Below are 19,272 nucleotides of genomic sequence, written 5' to 3' on the forward strand. Positions count from 1 at the left end.
ATCGGACTCGGGTGGCATAGAAATGACCAACTGGGCTGTCTTTACGTTTGTTGTTAGCCTTCGAAGCAACCTTTGCAGGTACTTGACATCTTTACTTGGCGGCGTTCACATGGTTTGGTTGTCTCGGCTGAAAAAGGTAGCGAATTGTCGACAAACCAATGTTTTCCAGACCAACCACCTCTCTTAAGACGTGATCCCTTATTAGCGGTACCGTTGTTCCACAACTGAGACCAGTATCCTCTATAAAGATATATAGAGGTAAGTAATCCCATGTCGTAGTAAAATCAAATTCTGATACGAAAATCTTCACAATCATTCATATATAATGATACTGGTCGAACTGTTTGACGTATGTACAAATTTGACGATGATTGGTCAATCGGTGTGACGTTTAATGATATATTTACAAGTTTCATGGAGTTCTGATGAATATTCATGAACAAATTGTATCACAATATTGTGACCACAAGGAGACCAGTGATTGTGACACTTGTTCGTCGGCGCCATTTTGGGACATAAAAAAGGTCTTCTAAAAGCATTTCCCCGTATTCTCATTTACTAATTCATCATGTGCTGTTTTGGGATAAGTATCGGGGTAGTGTATCTATTACCCATTCGTTGAAATCTTGGATATTGAATAACATTTCGGCCGTCGAACTGTCCGAGGCGTACATCGTAGCCCACCAGAGCTACGGTCTAACTAGTAGGTCCCTGTGTGTACTGTTGGTTACCGCTATGTACTACTGCTATATTTATTGTGCATGCCTTATTCATTACGCTTCAAGTACAAGTCGCGAACGTGATTGGCCGAATCTTGTGGTGGTTACGTTTCGCAATAAAATACCGCACGCTTAACATGCTAGTTGCTGATATAGAAATGAATACGTTTAAACTTTTATTACAATTATAGCAATAATGGTGAGCATTTACAAATGCCTACAACATGTATTATCTAAGGAGTTGGTATTTGGAGGGGTAATCGTTTTATAGAATATGAATGGAAGGGGTCGAAAATATGAGGTAACGTTGTCCTGAGAAAACAAATTCAGGACTAACTTATGTGGTACTATGTTTGTGGATCGAATGGATAGAATAAAATGTATAGCTACGATTTCTAACATTTGCTGTCTGTCATTTCTTGCGCTTTATTTACTTAAATATATCTATGTAGGCTATAGGCCTTAGAATGCTTTCAGAAAGCCTTGTGATTTGAATGACTACGCTATAAGGCATTTTATTATCTCTACCATATTGAGTATACAAATTTATTCCTTCATATTTTTTAGTAACTTAGCAAGCAAAATTGGAATGGAAAACATTGTTCTCTTTGATAAGTTTCGTAATTTATCATGTGCATGTTTCGCTCTTGATAAAATGGTAATCAAATAATTTGCGTAAATGGGACTTAAGAAAAACACAACACACACACGTGAGGATATCAATCAACTCAATTCTTTTATCAAACAATTATGAAGTAACAAAATTCTGTTCTGCACTTTGCTGTTGATGTACAAGTCGGTTGCCGAAACTTCGAGGCTGTCCTGTAAGAAAGTATTACAGAATCTATTAAGAATTAATACACAACATATGTGGTATATTTGTTTTCTTCTTTATGAATCAAATCATCTACTAAGAGAAAAGAGAGATGGATCAGTGTTAGTGAATGAAAATACTTGAAATAAATCTCCTTCTACTGTGGTCAGAGTGCCATTGTTACGTAAAAACCACAGACCAAGAAAAGGCAAGTACCGCTTTTGTTTACAAAAAATAGCAACGCTTCTGTGCTGGGAGCTCAATGCTCATTACTTTCACGGAGTTACCGTGGGCGATATGCAGGTTGCATAATGAGCAGTGTAAATATAGTATTAACCTATTTTCTTTATGTTATTTTTATATTCTTTAATTGCGCCCTCTATTGCCATTACTAGAAACTTGCAGCACCAGAGAAGTCGAATAAGCTTTTAGCAACCTTTAAAAATGTAATTTTAGTGATCAATCATACTTTGTTTGAAGCTGGCCTTGCATATATTATTAATGGTAAGTTTCAAACATTTAATGGCACTGTAGGTAAACGTAACTCACATTATTTTATGAGTAATCGGTATGTTTATATGCATGTGTTATCGATCACTTGGCGTAAGTTAAGCCTCGTTATCGTACTGTAGTTTACACGTGCACGTTATTGTGAGCGTTTTAAAATCGTTTTGTTCACACTAGTTATTAACTGCATTTTTTAACTGTTTATATTAAGATGGTGCTTAGATGGCTTCGCCATGTAATTCATAATTAATTATTTAAGCATTTAAGCTACTTTAGAGATCATTGAAGCTTCATTTAGGGCTATTTCTTAGTAATTAATTCCTTGTGGCATACAGCATATAAATGCCCACAACGTGACATGTTACAAGGGAACGTCACTTCGCCATTGCTTCACTTAATTCATGAATATTCATGAGCCTCACAGTATTGGCTTTATAACTCACTGTTCATTATTTGTAACTTGTTTAAATGGTATATTTACTCGAAAATCACGCTTTATCACGATTTAAGTGTTGATTGTGTTGCTATGCAGTAAATTTAGCATTAAGATATTATTCAGATATTAAGATATTATTTAAGAATGTTAATTTGTTTGTTTATTACAGGAAACCGACAAGCAGCGATTCATCTTTACTTTTACTTAGCAGAGATCTCAGAAAGGCAACCAAGGTTAGCAATGTAGGCAATTTGTGCCTGTCTGTGTTAAGAATAATATTGTACCGGTTAAAGTGACATAATTAACTTTTAAGATCAAGATGTTGTTTTAACCTTATTTTTGTAAATTCTTACCTTAATTCCGTCCACGATATGATTATAGTGATATCACATTTTATGTTATATGCTCGTGTAGTCTACAACCTCAAGGAGCTGACGTCATCGGATTTATTGTATTGATTCAATAGTATGTAATATGCACTATGTGCCGGTTTTTATGTACTTTGTTTTTCTTCTCTTTCTATTTTTAGTTTTCACGTTGATGTTGAATAAACTATCATCAGTATAGAAAAAATTGTCACCATTTCTGAGTCTGTAACTGCTACAAGCAGTGGTGTGCTGCTGGCTGGGCCTTCGATCATCGCCGGTTAAATTTGCGAGCCTTCCCTAAGCACCGACGATAACTGGCCTTCTCTTCTCGACTAGTTCTAAGATGGTATCGAGGCAGGGGTGCACTGTATCCAATCCCAACCTGCTCCCGGGACCGCCATTTTATGTCCCCATTCGACGGACGACCAGTCAATCCCAGGATCTAACCACTTTCTCGGATCCTGGAGGAGCAGAAGTTTTTTGTCTTCTCTTTTCGAAGTTCAACCACGGTAACTGCGTACAGCAGACCGACAAGACTTATTGCAACTAACTTGAATTCGCAACAGCCCCACATAATTACCAGGCCTACTGCACCACAGCAGAGCCTGGACGCCAAGACCCCGCCAGTCGTCAGTGTAAGTACAGCCACCTATGTATTGCCAAGCATCACTGGTACCGCTCGACGACTGCTCTGCTCTAGCAGATACATGTGAAAGTATTTCCAGTTTTTCTTCAGTGATGTTAATGGTACATATATAGCACCACGTTTCCAGGTTACACAATATTATGGAAGTCGACCTATATAATTGTGTAAAACCATGGAACCTATCGGATGTAATCATCTCATGCATCGTGTCCAAGTCATCTGGGAAAAATATAAGTGCAAGGCTCACCATTCGTCGTAACTTTCTTTAGGAAACAAGACAATTTGGACTGCACACTGGATCTGGGTTTAGTGGATTCCACAATTGATGATGCTGAGACACATGGAACAAAATGGTTGGGATCCCATCAGTATTAGTATTAGTGTTAGTATCAGTGTTAGTATTAGTGGTGTGGCTCCACATTATTTGTAGGGGTTCTGACCGCTCTACAGATTGCTCACTCGGAACGATCAGTTGGTACATGTAAACACAAGTCCCTGTAAACACATGGGTTCGAAACCATGGGACAGACAGAAAATATGCACATATCCAATGCATTCACCATGCCCATCATGTGTATGAATGAGCAATACCTATAATTAGGAACGAAACAAAAGGTGAAAATTTCCAACTTAATTGTTGGTCTACAGAAACTCATCTGCGACTGTTTCTGGAATAACGTAGTAGCTTCGTTGAGCATTATAACTGGTACGCCACGATCACGATGGGGTTTTGTATTTACCAGGTACCACTTGGCACTCTTAAATAGTTTTCATTAGGCCCCATATATAATAAGTTATATAATAAGTTACAAATACAAGACAGCAAATATTTGTTGGATTCCAGTTCAGTAATCGATATGGTATCACCATACGCAAGGGCGCAGCCACTGGGGTCGGAGAGGGCGGGGACGGGGAAGGGAAGGGATCACGTCTCGAACTCTCTGACCCCCAACTTTCCGAAGTCCCCGTACTGTCGGTGCCCTCAACTTTCAACATGTGGTTCTGCTCTTGCCGTGATGATTCCAGAACAATAACGACATCTGCATTCTGGTGTAAAATAAGGAAGTGGATCTATCGCTATCAAATTGGAGTTCCATTCCGAATGCAATCGGGACGATGATTGTCGCTTTGGCAATCTTTCATGCTATATTGTATTCAAGTCGGTGGAAGTGTGAAACTCACATTTTTGGAACTGCCACGGATTGCTCGGAAACTTTATACATGGGTGAAAAGAGCGTATTTCGTAACCATGAGTTTAAAATTTCGACTCCCAAACTCATTTCGTTGTTTTTTTGTGTTATTCAAAAAAGAATTATCTGGGCCCGATGACGTTACGAGGGTAACGAAAGAAATGTCTTAATTGGCTATACAGAGTAATTGCTGATTTCTCCATAGGTGAAGAATGCAAGTAAATTTATCTCTCCGAAGTCAATGAATGAATGTTTTCATCTATAATTCGATATTTTGTTTTGTGCCTTTTCATATCAATCAGATTCGCCATACCTGTGTGACTGAGTTTTGTAAATTTTGCATTGACTTTGCATTGCACAGGTCTTACCTACCTCCCCCCTTTCGATGTTGCAAATACATTACGTAATAATACGGTTGACTCATTTCCACGCTGTATCGACTGACGTTCAGTTGAGGGGTTGGATTCCTTCGATAGACAAATCAGAAGGAATCGAAATCCCCCAAATCAAGTAACACTTCCACTGACCTTTAACTTTAAACAAAATCAGTTACAATATGAGCTTCACAAAAATCCTCCGGGATATTCCTCTCGAGAGACTGTTTTGTGGACAACTACTGACCTACACATATATTTAGCTGTAATTTCTAGCTGTTTGTAATATTTCCTGTGTTAAATCCACAGTTTCAGTCATCGTCTCGATGAATGAGGATGGGCTTCTTTTCTGCTAATGCATCGGCAACATTTTTCCGAGGAAGGCATCATTACAGTTAGCTTGCTAATTCCTGGCAAGTTCTAAGGCACACCTTGCCCTTATTTCTGTAGCACATTCGTCCTTGCCAGTTAAGAGAATGGAAACGGAGTTGAAAAAACAGTTCCCATTCCCAAGACTCATAATTGATATTTGCTGAGGAACATGTTCATCCGGATACAAAAGTTTGGCTGTGGTGTCTATAGAACTTCTTGGAAACACCAAATCCTTGACTGTTATGTCTGAAATGGAGAGGAAAACCTCAGCATTTTCATATCGATATGACACTTGGCATTTCGGCCAAATTTGCATACTGTAAGTTGACTAATTACATACAAAAAATGCATTTATATATCGCCTCTTCATAAACTTCAAAGCGCATAACAAAAGCAGAACCAAACAAAGAACCCCTGTGGCAAGCAAACTAACTAACGATGCAACAGATGTGTTTTCAGGGATTTCTCAAACACTGACAGAGATTTATTGTTCCTAATTAGTAGCCAACACGACCAAGTGTCGCTATTTAGCATTCAGTCAGTATATAAAATGGAACACTCCCTAGCCACCCGGAGAGGGTGGGGGTGACCATTAGCATTCTCATCAGTTATGTTTACTATATGTAGGGGCCTAAATCCGCCAATGTTGAGAATTGAGCGTTATTTATCTAATTTGCATATACCATGCTCAAAATGTACTTTAGTAAATGACTTGCACGCGTTCAACTTTCTACCAACTTTCAACATAATCGATTTATGGTTCGGACGTTATGAACGAACGGACGGATGCAGAGACTTCTGGAGCTTCTTCTGAAGTCGCAGCTAAAAAGCACACTGGACATAGTAAACATTAAAATAACATGCTCGAAAATTCATACAACAAAGTTTTCTTGGCAACTAGGTGTTTGTTTAATTACATTCATAATTAGATCAGTATCATTAAAAAAACATTAATAAAAAACCCAAAATCAATTAAATATTTATTTCTGGAGCCCTCCCTATTTATATAAAACTGTTGGTAAACTCCGGGTAATCAATTTAACGTTTTAGGGTATGTGTTAGTTACTCCTTAAAGGCATTGAAGACTTGTCCCAAACAGCATGCAGCCATCTGAAAAAGTTAACTTTCTGTTGCTTGCAAGTGATGTTTGTTGGTGTCGCTGAAAAAGACAGACAGTAATGAAACGTGATACCTTGATATCTTTAGCTGGACCTGAGATGTTCATCGCTGTATAGTTTATACACTGTCATGTGGGTATTGACCGCAGCTGTATGTACTGACTGTACACTAGTGTCTAATTACCGACGGTAGCAAGCTGTGTTTGTATTTTCTGGGATCGATGGCAGTGTCTAACACTTCTGTTACACCTCATTCGAAACTTAGTCAGATTACCGGCATTAGACATTCTTTTTGCGCGAGTCTTCACACCCTTTTTAAAGCTACTCCATGCTGACACACGTGGTTCCGGACTACAGACCAATAAAAAAGTAACATTCACTCGTTGAAGTTACTCATGCTGGCTGCCCTTATAGATGTGGCAAGGATACGGACGAAAGACTTCTGTTGGTTGCAAAATTCCATACACCATGGAACTCACAAAACTAGTGTTGTAGAGGGGGTGCATAGTCTATGTTAAATGTATGTTCTACGCCTCTGTCCCTGCTGGAATGGCCAGTTTATCTGCCACAATGAAGAATTGTTTTTGGTTCAATTCTGATCCGAGAGATAGGACAAGCAATCAGGGGCGTAGCCAGGATTTTCGAAGTTGTAGGCACGACTATCTGAGCGGAGCGCCACCATGGGTTGGCGCGGAGCGTACAAGAAATTTTGTGGTTTTACAAACCCCCCAGATGGCCGGAAACCGCCCTTCCCGAGTGTTCATTTTGGTTCCCTGGCCTGTTGGTAACTTCAGACACCTTATTCAATATCACATTTAAACCAAAAGACAAACGAGTTAAAAAGTACTTAAATCAATACTACATAATGTATTTAAAATTAGCAAGGTACATGTACAGAGTAAGTCAGTAACAACAGGCAACAAAGTGCTACAGCTCTATAAAGTCTGTTAATCAACGATAGGCTTATTTGACTGTGGAATGTTTCTCAACTGAAATATTATCTGCGTAAACGGGTTCTTAACTAGATGTTAAAAAACTGACAAGATCGGATTGTAGTCTTTTGCGGCAGGTAGAGTGTTGATTAAAAACGGCACGCGATAGAAATCACAGCCTAGATGACAGAAGAATAGGTCACCTAATTTAGCCTTATTCTTGTTACGTTCTACACTCTAGAACTCGTCAAGCAAGCTTATGGATTTGAGTTATGGGTTTAAAAAAACAAAAAAAAATGGCCAAAAAAGTGTAGGCCCGGGCCTACAGTGCTACATAGTGGCTACGCCCCTGGCAATATGGTATAAATCAAAACATTCTTAAAAAAAGATATGTTGAGAGGTAGAGTTCGATGTTTAGGAGAGATTTAGGAGAGATGTTTAGGAGAGAATGGAGAAACAAGAACATGACTGGCATTGTACGAAGGAGATATATCAATTCACGATAGGCAGCAATATGTCATCCATGGCGGGTGAGATGTGTTATATGAAGGTGGATTCAAATTCAACCTAAAATTTATGGGTTATCATGTAAATTCAACCTAACATTTATGGGTTATCATGTTGATTTTGGCAGGTACATGGTTACCAAGCAAGGTTTTTTGTTAGTTGTTTTCAGAAATCTCTTTTTAAGGATAAATTGTTCATGACATCTCCTGATTCCATTACATCAGAATAGAAAACCTGTGAACAAGGAATATGATTTACATTTTAGCCTACTGATTTCACTAATATGTCTATCTGCTTGTAAAAGAAACTGATTTCATTAGATTAGTGAATGGTAATATTACTGTAAAATCTTATAATAAAGACTGATGGCCCACTATATGTTTAATAAAATAACAAAAGCATACCAATTCTTTTCCAGTTTCCACATGATTTAAATACAATGGTAATGGTTTAACAGAATCGTGTTAGCTTCATGCTGTAATGGCTGTAGCAGTAACTACATTTTTTCAAATAATTAAGGGTGCTTACAATCTATGCATAATAGTACTGTGTTTTGCAATTTCTTGAGCATTATTATGTTCAAGTATTTGTTATGAGGTTAACCTAGCCTAGATTCATTTGGGACGATCGAGTACATATTGCAGTCCTGACAAGCGTGCTTATTCCCCCGACAATTGGGTTCATATGCAGGACAGGCGGGCTAATTTGCCCAACGATCTGGTACCGTGATAGCTTCATGCTGTAATGGCTGTAGCAGTCACTACATTTTTCAAATAATTAAGGGTGCTTACAATCTATGCATAATAGTACTGTGTTTTGCAATTTCTTGAGCATTATGTCCAAGTATTTGTTATGAGGTTAACCTAGCCTAGATTCATTTTGGGACGATCGAGTACATACTGCAGGACAAGCGTGCTGATTTGCCCGACGATCGGGTACATATGCAGGACCGGCGTGCTTATTCGCCCGACGATCGTGTTAATAGGCCCCACCAACTATAACAATAACCTAGCCTAGGCCCTATTTGCTATAGTGCAGCCTAGCTAGGCCTACCTCGCGCACAAGCCTAGAACTTAACTAACGTTACGAACTGCCAAGCTTTTATTCTGTATTAATTGGAAAACAACAAAAAACATACATACATACCCTCGAACACTGTTATCACTTCTTCGTGGAAACCTTTATTTGTAAGAAAAGTTCTTAAAGACTCAGCCATAGCTAATTTATAACCTTTACTCTAGCTTAGACATACGGACGTCTGTCTCGTTCATGCCTAGCTGTGTGTACGGCGTGCGTACGTACAGTACAGCGAGTACGTACCTGGCTGAGCAAAGAATGTACACAAATTGTAGCGCTCGTTGTCGCTTATTTTTGTGCGGACTATTTGCAAGTTTTCGGATGACGTAGGCGCATTTCTATTCTCTGATTGGATACATTTTTCAGTGGAATACAGAGACTGAAAATGGTAAGATGCCATGCCACATGTGATTAGCTGATTGGTTAATACAGTCAGTCCAAAACAGCGACTGAACGGTGTAACTGATAAAACAGTCTAAGCTCAGTGTATAACACTGAAAAAATTTCAGTCTCACAGAAGACTGAATTCTTCAGTCTAACATTTTAAGAGAGTACATCGGCATTGCCATTGCATATTGTTGAATGACACGGGGGGGGGGGTGTCATGTGTATATTGAACTTAATTATTGATATACCCAATATGCAAATTTGGCCTTCGTAAATCGTTTCTCTGGATTTACTTATTCAACGCATTCAGTAGAGCAGCAACGTTGAAAATCAATTCCTGAAGCTAGCACTGTAGCACATGCCGCGGATTCATCACATGCAGAATTGAATCGCTAGTGTGTTAGCTCCAGGATTCGTAATCTGTGCTGCGAACCATGTGCTAGCTCCAGCTCCAGTTGTTCTGCGTGCTACATGTTACGATCTTAAATACAAATTCAACTTAGATTCGAAACATATAGGCCTATTTGATAGGGCTGTTGTGGGGGAATAATTTCGATTAGGGTTGTGCACATGCGTCTGCAAAAACGACAAAAAAAGTGAATTAAGATTTGGGGAAAAGTGGGGGGCAAATGCCCCCTCTTGCCCCCCCCCCGTAATCCCGCCCATGCCCTAGGCCCAGTCTAGTGCCCACTCAATATTATTGGACATGGTCCAGAGACTCTAGCCTAACGTTAGGCCTAGCCTATACCCAGGTTGAGTGTGTGGTGTAGGCTACCCACCTGAACTACTGCAAATCAGGGTTGTTGATTTTTTTAAAAGAATCCAAAAAATCGGATTTTTTTGATTTAAATCAGATTTTTTTTATTTAAATCCGATTTTTTTATATTTTTTTAAAACCACATTTCAGTTGGACCCCATTGTTGCCTACATTATCACATATATGCACCCATATCCACCCAGATCATTATATCCCCACATTGGGGATATTATGGTGTTGATCACTTTCAATTTGACCACATGTGACCCACTGCAGTGGCCATTTAATTCATCCAATTTGAACAAAACAAATGAGAGCAACGTATGGTGGTACCAAAAGTTGGTGGTGATCTCATATAGTTCCTGATATTCTCCCATTTGGCTTTTAAACACACTGTGATTGCTATGATGTGGGGATATACGTTGGCGGTTTAACGCCAGCTGATGTCTAGTTTTAATATATAAGCCTTATAGGCCTATAATATATTCAGAATACTTTGCAGGCTAATTAAACCTGGGCCCTGGGCCTCAATCAATTTCCCATTGAACACACATGACCTAAGGCTACTGCAAGTCTAAGAATACCAATTCCAGTCATTCACTTGGGGAGCTTGTTTGTGCAAGCACTGTGGGCCTAACACTTCATAGTTTATCCATCAATATACACAGGAAATACATTCTGGTCCACTCCACTAGTGATAATTGGAGATTACACTAACACCTATTGTATTCTGGGGTGTTGTTTGAGCACTTGACTTATGAATTGAAGTGTCATGACTCATGCCTAAGACACCTTGTCCATTGGGTCTATTGATTGTGCCATGGATGGAGGTACCTCCATAATTGTACACAGATCACATAGTGACCACTAGTCATCCAGTGAGCTCATTGCACTATATCATAATCACATGGACATAGCAGAACATTGCCAAGCCTTAGTCTTATCATATCTCAGCTAGAACACACCTAAATACAGTATGTCTGGTAGGAAACAGGATGCCATTTGGCATCATTTCAAGAAAATACCATCCAATACCATGACTGGGTGCCGTGCGAAGTGTAACAACTGTGGGCATGAATTGCAAGGTCTTGTGAAGAGGATGAAAATTCACTACAACAAGTGCTCAGGGAAGGAAGATGAAGGTGGTGCAAGTACTTCAACGCCTGCTCATGGGGATACAACTGGAGCTGGTAAGTTTACCTATAATGTGCAGAAGAACTGATGACTAGCGTAGTACGTGCTAATAATTTTTTAGACATTTGCCGAAATCCATAATGTAATTTTGAAAAAATGCAATCATTATTTTTTCTAAAATAATAATTGATCTCATACTGTTTCCCAAATGATGCTCTCACATTACAACTTTCTTAATAAGTCTCCAACTGAATTACATTACCTTCAACCCCAGTATTAGTATAGTATTATATATCCCTGATACCCCCCACTTGTACCCTCCCCACACTTGTACCCCCCACCCCTATTGGCAGGTCCTAAATATGGTTCTGCCATTTGTTCCAAAATATGATGGTGTGTGAATTCAATAAATTTTAGGACCAAATTCTGAGAATGAAATGATGACCACTTTCTCACCTAATTCTTTGCTGGTCCATATACTCATTCCATCAACTTGAACTACAATTAGTGACAGTGTACTGGTCATGGAGGAAAAAGGCAGTGTTCTAATGTCACATTCACCAACCAATACAAATTTATTGCCCTCATCATGTTAATGGGAATTAGAATTCCACAGTAGACTTCGCCCCTGGAAATGTTATGCATAAAATTATTTCACTTGTGTCATTTTTGTGTGCCATCTGAGATTATCAGAGATTCTTCTGAGATTATTATGTTTTACAACTTGTAATTGTGGAACGAACACAGGTATTAAGATTCATGTCCTGGGTATACTGGTACCCATATTTGCAATTCAGGCTACGTCAGTACTGTATGTAGTACTATGTTGCAGGTGAGCTATGAATCAATTATCGTAATGTAAGTTCTGTAACAAACCAGTACCAGGTCATTGTATTACACAGTCTCCCCTATATCATTCACACACAAACAACCTTGGAAAAAAAAAGCATGGAGTTGTCTCTCAATGGAACATGTCATTCATGCCAAATATTGCATTATCTGTGTTGTCATGAAGTTGATATGTTCCAAAATTGAATATGCATGTGCTTTCGGATGATCGAAACTCAAGTTCCAAAATGGGCTTTGTCATTCCGTTCGTTTGGCGGTCATTTTGGATTTTGTTTTCAAAAGTTATCGGTGTTAGTGCAATATTCCTGAATGCTTTGTCCCACTGACTATGCACATGTGTTTTTCGGATGAGATTCTAGGTCGATCATGTGCAAACATGGGCATTAATTGCGGCCATTTCAGATTTATCGGGCAGATTTCTTGCAAGTTCTTTCTTTAGCTGATTTACACTTTTTGGGCTATTTCAGACATTGCGGAGTAAAGTTTTTCCACCTCATATGACTTCCCCAACAGTTGACATTTTTTATTTTTTTGGTTGCAGATGCCAATGCATGTCGGGTTTGTCTATGCGTAAATTCCGCACTGATAGCTATGAGGCAATCATTTTTACCCAGCATATTTTTCTTATTCCCAAATTGCAGGACCATCTGTACCCAGCAGTGCTGCATCCACGTCTGCTGCTGATGTACCATCGGCACCTCGACCCAGTAAACGACCCAGTCCCTCAGGAACTCCTCGAAAGAAGGCAGTGCTGGATAGCTTCGTAGTCAGAACCTCAGCAACGCAGAAAGCAGAGCTTGATGAGCAAGTCGCGAAGATGGTCTACGCAACTAACTCTGCATTCCGCCTAGTGGACCATCCCGAGTTCGTGAAGATGGTAGAAATGCTGCGGCCGGGTTATAAACCTCCCTCTAGACAGGATGTGGCGGACGAACACTTACCACAGGTGTACGAGAAGGAAGTGAGGAAGTGTTCAGATATCTTGAGAGGGAGCACTGTGTGTCTAGGACTGGATGGCTGGTCGAATGTCCACAACGAACCCATAATTTGTGCGACTGCAATGACAGAGAGTGGTCAAGTTTATCTGGTGGATACCATCGATACCTCAGGAGAGCCCCACACTGCTGACTATCTTGTAGATGTTGCGAAGGCCGCGATAGAGAAGGCCCAGAGTGAGTTCGACTGCCAGGTTGGGAGCATAGTGACGGACAATGCAGCGAATGTAGCCGCAATGAGGAAGATGGAAGAAGATGAGGAATCTGACCTGGTGACCTACGGCTGCTCTGCGCACATGTTGAATCTCCTTGCCCATGACGTGGAAGTGCCAAATGTGAAGGAACAAGTTGTGCATGTGGTGAAGTATTTCAGGAACAATCACTTCGCGTCTGCCATGTACCGACAGGAGGGAGGAAACTGCCTGATCATGCCACAGGATGTTCGATGGAACACCATGTCGGATTGCTTGGATGCGTACATCAAAAACTGGTCAAAACTGCTCAAGATCTGTGAAGAACACAGGGACAGAATAGATCCTACAGTGAAGACCAAGGTATCAAACATGGTACTGAAGAGATCAGCTGAGGAGCTGCTTGGCAGACTTCGTCCGATTGCTATTGCACTGGACAGGATGCAGCGGGATACCACCATGCTAGCAGAGTCGGTCGATGTGTGGAAGGAACTCCGGGACCAGCTGGGGTTGCTGGATAACAGAGAGGTAACTCGGAAGTTCGAACGCAGGTACGAGCAGGCTATGACACCCGCCCATCTGTTGGCCAATCTACTTCACCCAACACACCGAGGAGCACGGCTCACTGACGATGAGAGGGATGCAGCACTGGACTACGCAAGTCGGAGGTGGCCCTCCATCATGCCAATGATCGTGAAATTCCAGGCACAGTCACGTCCCTTCCAGCCGTGCAAGTTCACGGATGACGTAACCCATGCAGTCAGCCCTGGAGAATGGTGGTGTTCTCATGAAGGGATCAAAGAAGAAAACATCATGGTAGTCAAGAAGCTACTGTCCGCCGTTGCTGCTTCCTCAGGCGTGGAGCGAGTCTTCAGCTCGTATGGACTGGTGCATTCAAAGCTCAGAAATAGACTCGGTACCCACAAGGCTGCCAAACTTGTCTTCCTGTTCAAAGCATTGAACATGAAGTGAACGCCTAACCACAACATCCGGATGGAAATCTCTGACTATTATCTGTGAAGTGTGCATGTACAATATCTAGGAATATCACCGGGGGCAACTTTTTTTACATAGTGCTGCACTGACCTTAAACAGCGATGATGCATATAGTATGTACCCTAAGGTCAATGCAGATAGGCCTACCTGCTGTCAAGTAAAGAGACTTGTGTGTTTAAGGTTAATGAGCAGTTATATACCAAAATACGTATAGGTAGCTTCCGTAGCTTGGTCATAAATTCCAACATTGTTTTTCTGTTTTCCAGTTGTGTCCGCAAATCCGCAATATTACAACTTTTCAACAGCCGGACTACAAAAAAGCTACTTTAATTCACATTACATTGTAAAGATTCAACAGATTGGTTGCCATTTGCCAAAGTATTAAAGGACCACCTATTCAGCAACTCTGATCTTAAGTTAATATTCCATGTCTTTGCCAAACTATGTAAAAACTAAAATACTCGCTATATTTCTCTAAATGTTTTATGTAACCCTAGTTCTGACCGTGATGCACTTGTGTGCGTGATATGATTCCTTTAAATAACAATTTCCAACTCGATAAATATCTTGGTAAACACTGAAACTCAAAATTTAAAAAAGTAGCCTGCTGTTTATTTAGATCTGATGCATCATGTCTTTTACTGTTTTAGGCCCTAATTGACTTAGACAGTTGGACTACAACAGTTCTGAATTCTGAAGTTAGCAAAATAGATGTTTTTAATGTTTCTATTATTTATTCGTTTCCAACTTCCCATTGATGTTTTCACTGTAGGCTATAGACGGAATAAAACTGAAAAATGACCGAAAAATCTGGTATGTATTTGTCATTACTCCATACCTAGGAATACATCGACCCAGAAGGTCACTTAGGCTTTTGGAATGACTTTGGTCGCATGATCGTATATGGACAGTACCAGCCTCTCTTTTAGAACATTGCTCACAGACTACTATAATCTAATTTAGTTGCTCCAGGGATTGCCTTTTTCACCTTAATCCAATGGACTCAACATTAAGCCTCATTCACCTCCCGCAGTCCTGGTCCTCGATTCCTCGAAGAATGAAAGGAATGTTCACCTCCTATCTATCACCACTGAGTTGTGCCGCAACAAAACCAACCATGCAATACATCACTCAATATATCATATGCATGCATACAACTTTCATGGCATCAAAATATAGCAAACTACATTCCTGATTTTGTAGGGTTTAGCTACAAATTCCAGCGTAATGAGTATGGAAATTTAGTGTGTGAACGAACTACAGTGTACAGTATGTCTGGTTGAAGTAATCTAGGCCTAGTAATTCTGGTACCACAGAGACTGGAAATAATGAGGGGGGTAGCCTGAATGTCTTACAATAAATTATTGTGTGTACTCTAATATAGAATTGGTGATTTGCAATGATTTCAAGCAACTATTCACATAAAAAATGGAAAAGTAGTAAAAGTGGTTTAAATCAGTGATTTTTTTGAAAAAAATCATCTGATTTAAATCGCGATTTAAATCAGTGATTTTAATCAAGGTGATTTAAATCAAACAACCCTGCTGCAAATTCATTCGTAATCAATCAGAAATGTTTCCCCTACCAGTCACTCGGAATTTCTGGAATTGTTCCTCCGCACATAGGTTGCTCACACTCCGCCAGAACCTCTATCGATTTCACAACCCCTCTCGAAATACTCTCGCCGGCTCGACATCTTGGCTTGCTTCCTATCCAATGTCCTCACATAGCCTACCGATAGCCTACGGTATACAGCGATGATATGTGCATGTGTACAACAGCTACCGGTAGTTTTTGGCAGTAGCGCGCGTACTTCGTTCGGTTGCATTCAATGACTTCGCGGACGCTGTAACGTTCACGCGTGTGTCGTAACGGTATTATTTTTCACGAATCGTATAGGTAACGTTGCTTTCAGCCGGGCATATTTAGCACGATCGGCTTTGAGTAATTTCCGATCCTGGCGGTTCTGAGATAATTCGCAATTTGGTGTTATGAAATGAATTTCACGCTATCAATGATACACTTTCACAGGAAAAACTCTGTGGGCCTACAATGTGGGAGATTCTTCAAAAATGCGGGAGTTTTTGGGAAAATGCGGGAGACTCGGTCAGGTGGGCGGGTGAGTGGGAGACGACCCGAAAATGTGGGTGACACCCGCCCAAAGCGGGTGCCTTGGCAGCACTGGGCCACGTTCCAAAATTGGGTCTATTAGGCCTTCCAGGAACAGCGTACCAAAAATTTGCACCGTTGAGTGGCGAGGTTTGTTAATTTTTGATACTGATAGTGTTAAAATGACAAAGACCCCCACCCCACCCCCCCAAAAACAGCTCTTGTGGTAACATTCTTTCCAAAAGCGTCTGGTGTCTGCAGCACTACTATTCTTTATTGGGGATTGTACGTCCCGTCAGACGGGTGGAGTTTCAATTCATGGTTTAGTGTTGACCCGTACAACAAAAAAGTAGCTAAAATATATTGCCTTTAATTAATTAGCAATACTTATATCTAGGCTTATATGCCTACACGTAAAAATAGCTTGGCCAACATTGTTCATGTAAGGAAATCCATACTGGAAACAGTGAAGTACCTGGATACCCAGTCCAATCAAGTTTACAAATAAACAAAACAGTTTAGCCTAGCCTAACGTTAGCCTAGCCTAAACGGTTTAGCCTAGTCTAATGTTAGGCTAGGCCTATATTTAAATTAGCGATCTCTAGCCTAGTTTAGTCATTGAAATATCGTTCTTGGGGGGGGGGGGGATTCATTGTACATATGTTCTTTTAAAACTGAAAAGGAAAACATTTTCAATCGCGGATGAGAAATATGCACCGGAGTTACGGGACACGAATTTACTTTAGTGTCATAGCTTAGGCCTACACCATCTTAGGGCCAGTAGTTGTGCGATAAAAATCAGTCAGACTTATATCAATGTGTTTTTATTTTCATATTTAAATTTTTCACAAGGAAAATGTCATCTAAATGATTGAATAAATCATTGAAACCGATCGACGTTACATTACACAGCACTGGTATGGGACTCCATTTTTATAAACGGCAATATTTTATCTCAGATGCGCGATTTTGCAGGAAAACGGTCACGTGATGTTTGGCTATAGTGCACATGATCGTACTAGTGAAGTTTCATACGAATACAACTATGACGCATTATATAAAATACCAATTTCGAACGAACTTTTGATCGACGTTACGTGAACATTAATTTCTAGTACTAGATGATGTCTACAAATTGCCGTTTATTTATTGTACATGGTTAATATATTCAGCGAGGTTAAATCACCATTGTCATGACAAAATAAAATATTTCATAAATGACAATTCAACATTTCAGGTATTTTTTCGTAGGTGCGTGGCTTGCCACACCCCTAGCTGTCATGGCGGCTCGCCGTGACAGCAAAATCGTATTATTCAGTTTTTCGGGGGAGGCTAAGGTCGTTCCAGGACAAGTTTTTTTTTCAGTTTTGCGTTGTTGGTTTAAAGCTCCCTGGAGAGGTTGACGCGCTTCAGCGTAAACCTTTCCGGGTATGAATGTTTTGAATGTTCGGTTCACCTCGGAGGCTGCCCGCGTCCGAGGCGTCCATGCGTTGGGGAGTTGAGGGATTGAAGGTCACACCGTATGACAGTTCGGTGTGGGTGACAGTCCTCCATCTCCCTCTGGACATGTCTGAACAGGTTGTGCGGACACTGGGGCGTTTTGGGACAGTGACCGGCTACGAGGAGCCGGAATTTCTTGAATGTAAAGGTGTTAAGACCGGTACAAGATGAGTTAGAATCCAACTCAAGTCCGATATCATCTCTACCTTGTGGGCTAATGGGCACAGGGCCCACGTTGCATATCCGTGCCAGCCTCGCACTTGTTGGAGGTGTGGGCTGGAAGGACATGAGGCCAGGTTGTGCCCGAACAAGCGGTGTAGCCGCTGTTTACAGGTTGGGCATACCCTGGCCGAGTGTAAAGGGGATATCGTGTGTAACTCGTGTGGGAAAACAGGCCATCTGGCCCGTTTATGCCCAGACCGCTCATACGCTGCGAGAGTGGCTACGGGCGTGGTTGAAGTGGTCCCCGTCCCGGCCTCTGACACCGTACCACCTGATGCTCCTGTCATCGACCCAGTGTCCGTCACTAGCGCCCCGGTGGAGGCTTTGTTCCCTCTTTCGTGTCCGACCTCTTCCCTTATCGAACAGCCTGCCCACTGAGGCAGAGCAGGTACTAGCGGAGTGGCATGCGGAGCAGGATGCCGCTTGTACTGGTTAACCGGTAGCTACGCCCGCTATCGGCGATACTAGTTGGGCCCCGAGTCAACCGGCCCAAGAGACATTAAGTAGCCCAGATTCTGACTCGCCAATGGGGGACTGCACTACAGCCTTAGTAGTTGTGGCTAAGGAGTCCTCCGATTGGTTTGACGAGACGAAACGGGCCACTCATCTCATTGACTCGAGCGGCCCTTCCACCCTGCCCGCCGTCGCTTCCGCTATACCGGACACGATGGTCGCTAGTGGACCTCCTGTTCCTGACAGGGAGGTCCACTCGATCAAAGTTGACGAGGAGCTAAGAACTCTGCTCGCTCGCAGGAAAAGGGGGAACACGGCTAGGTGCCTGAAAAGACCCGTATTGGGAACAAAACATCGTAGATAGACACCTTATCCCTCATCACCCTTAATGTCAATGGGTTGAGGGGTACCCCCAAAAAGGTCTGCTGTCGGGACGGCGTTCCCCGGGTGGGGTTTGGAGCGAGTTGGTTGTTGGGTGTGGGGGTTGTGTGGTCGTTACATAATATGGGTTGGGTTTTTTTCTGTTTGTGGTTTGGAGTTTGCTTTTTGGGTCCGGTTTGTAGTGTTTTTTGGTTTTGCTTCTGTTGGCCTTTGGGTCAGTGTCCTTTTCACGTGACGT

General features: G+C 41.2%; 1 protein-coding gene across 1 annotated transcript; it reads left to right on the forward strand.

Annotated features, from left to right (window-relative positions):
• The first annotated feature begins 10,314 nt into the window (after window positions 1–10,314).
• LOC139954794 (uncharacterized) lies at window positions 10,315–15,912 on the forward strand. The gene is made up of 2 exons (XM_071954726.1): window positions 10,315–11,394; window positions 12,829–15,912. Exons 1-2 carry the CDS (start codon window positions 11,181–11,183, stop codon window positions 14,343–14,345), a joined length of 1,731 nt encoding a protein of 576 aa, XP_071810827.1. The 5' UTR covers window positions 10,315–11,180; the 3' UTR covers window positions 14,346–15,912.
• The last annotated feature ends 3,360 nt before the right edge of the window (window positions 15,913–19,272 follow it).

The sequence above is a fragment of the Apostichopus japonicus genome, chromosome 17 (genome assembly GCF_037975245.1).
Source record: "Apostichopus japonicus isolate 1M-3 chromosome 17, ASM3797524v1, whole genome shotgun sequence".
Classification (NCBI taxonomy): Eukaryota; Metazoa; Echinodermata; class Holothuroidea; order Aspidochirotida; family Stichopodidae; genus Apostichopus; species Apostichopus japonicus.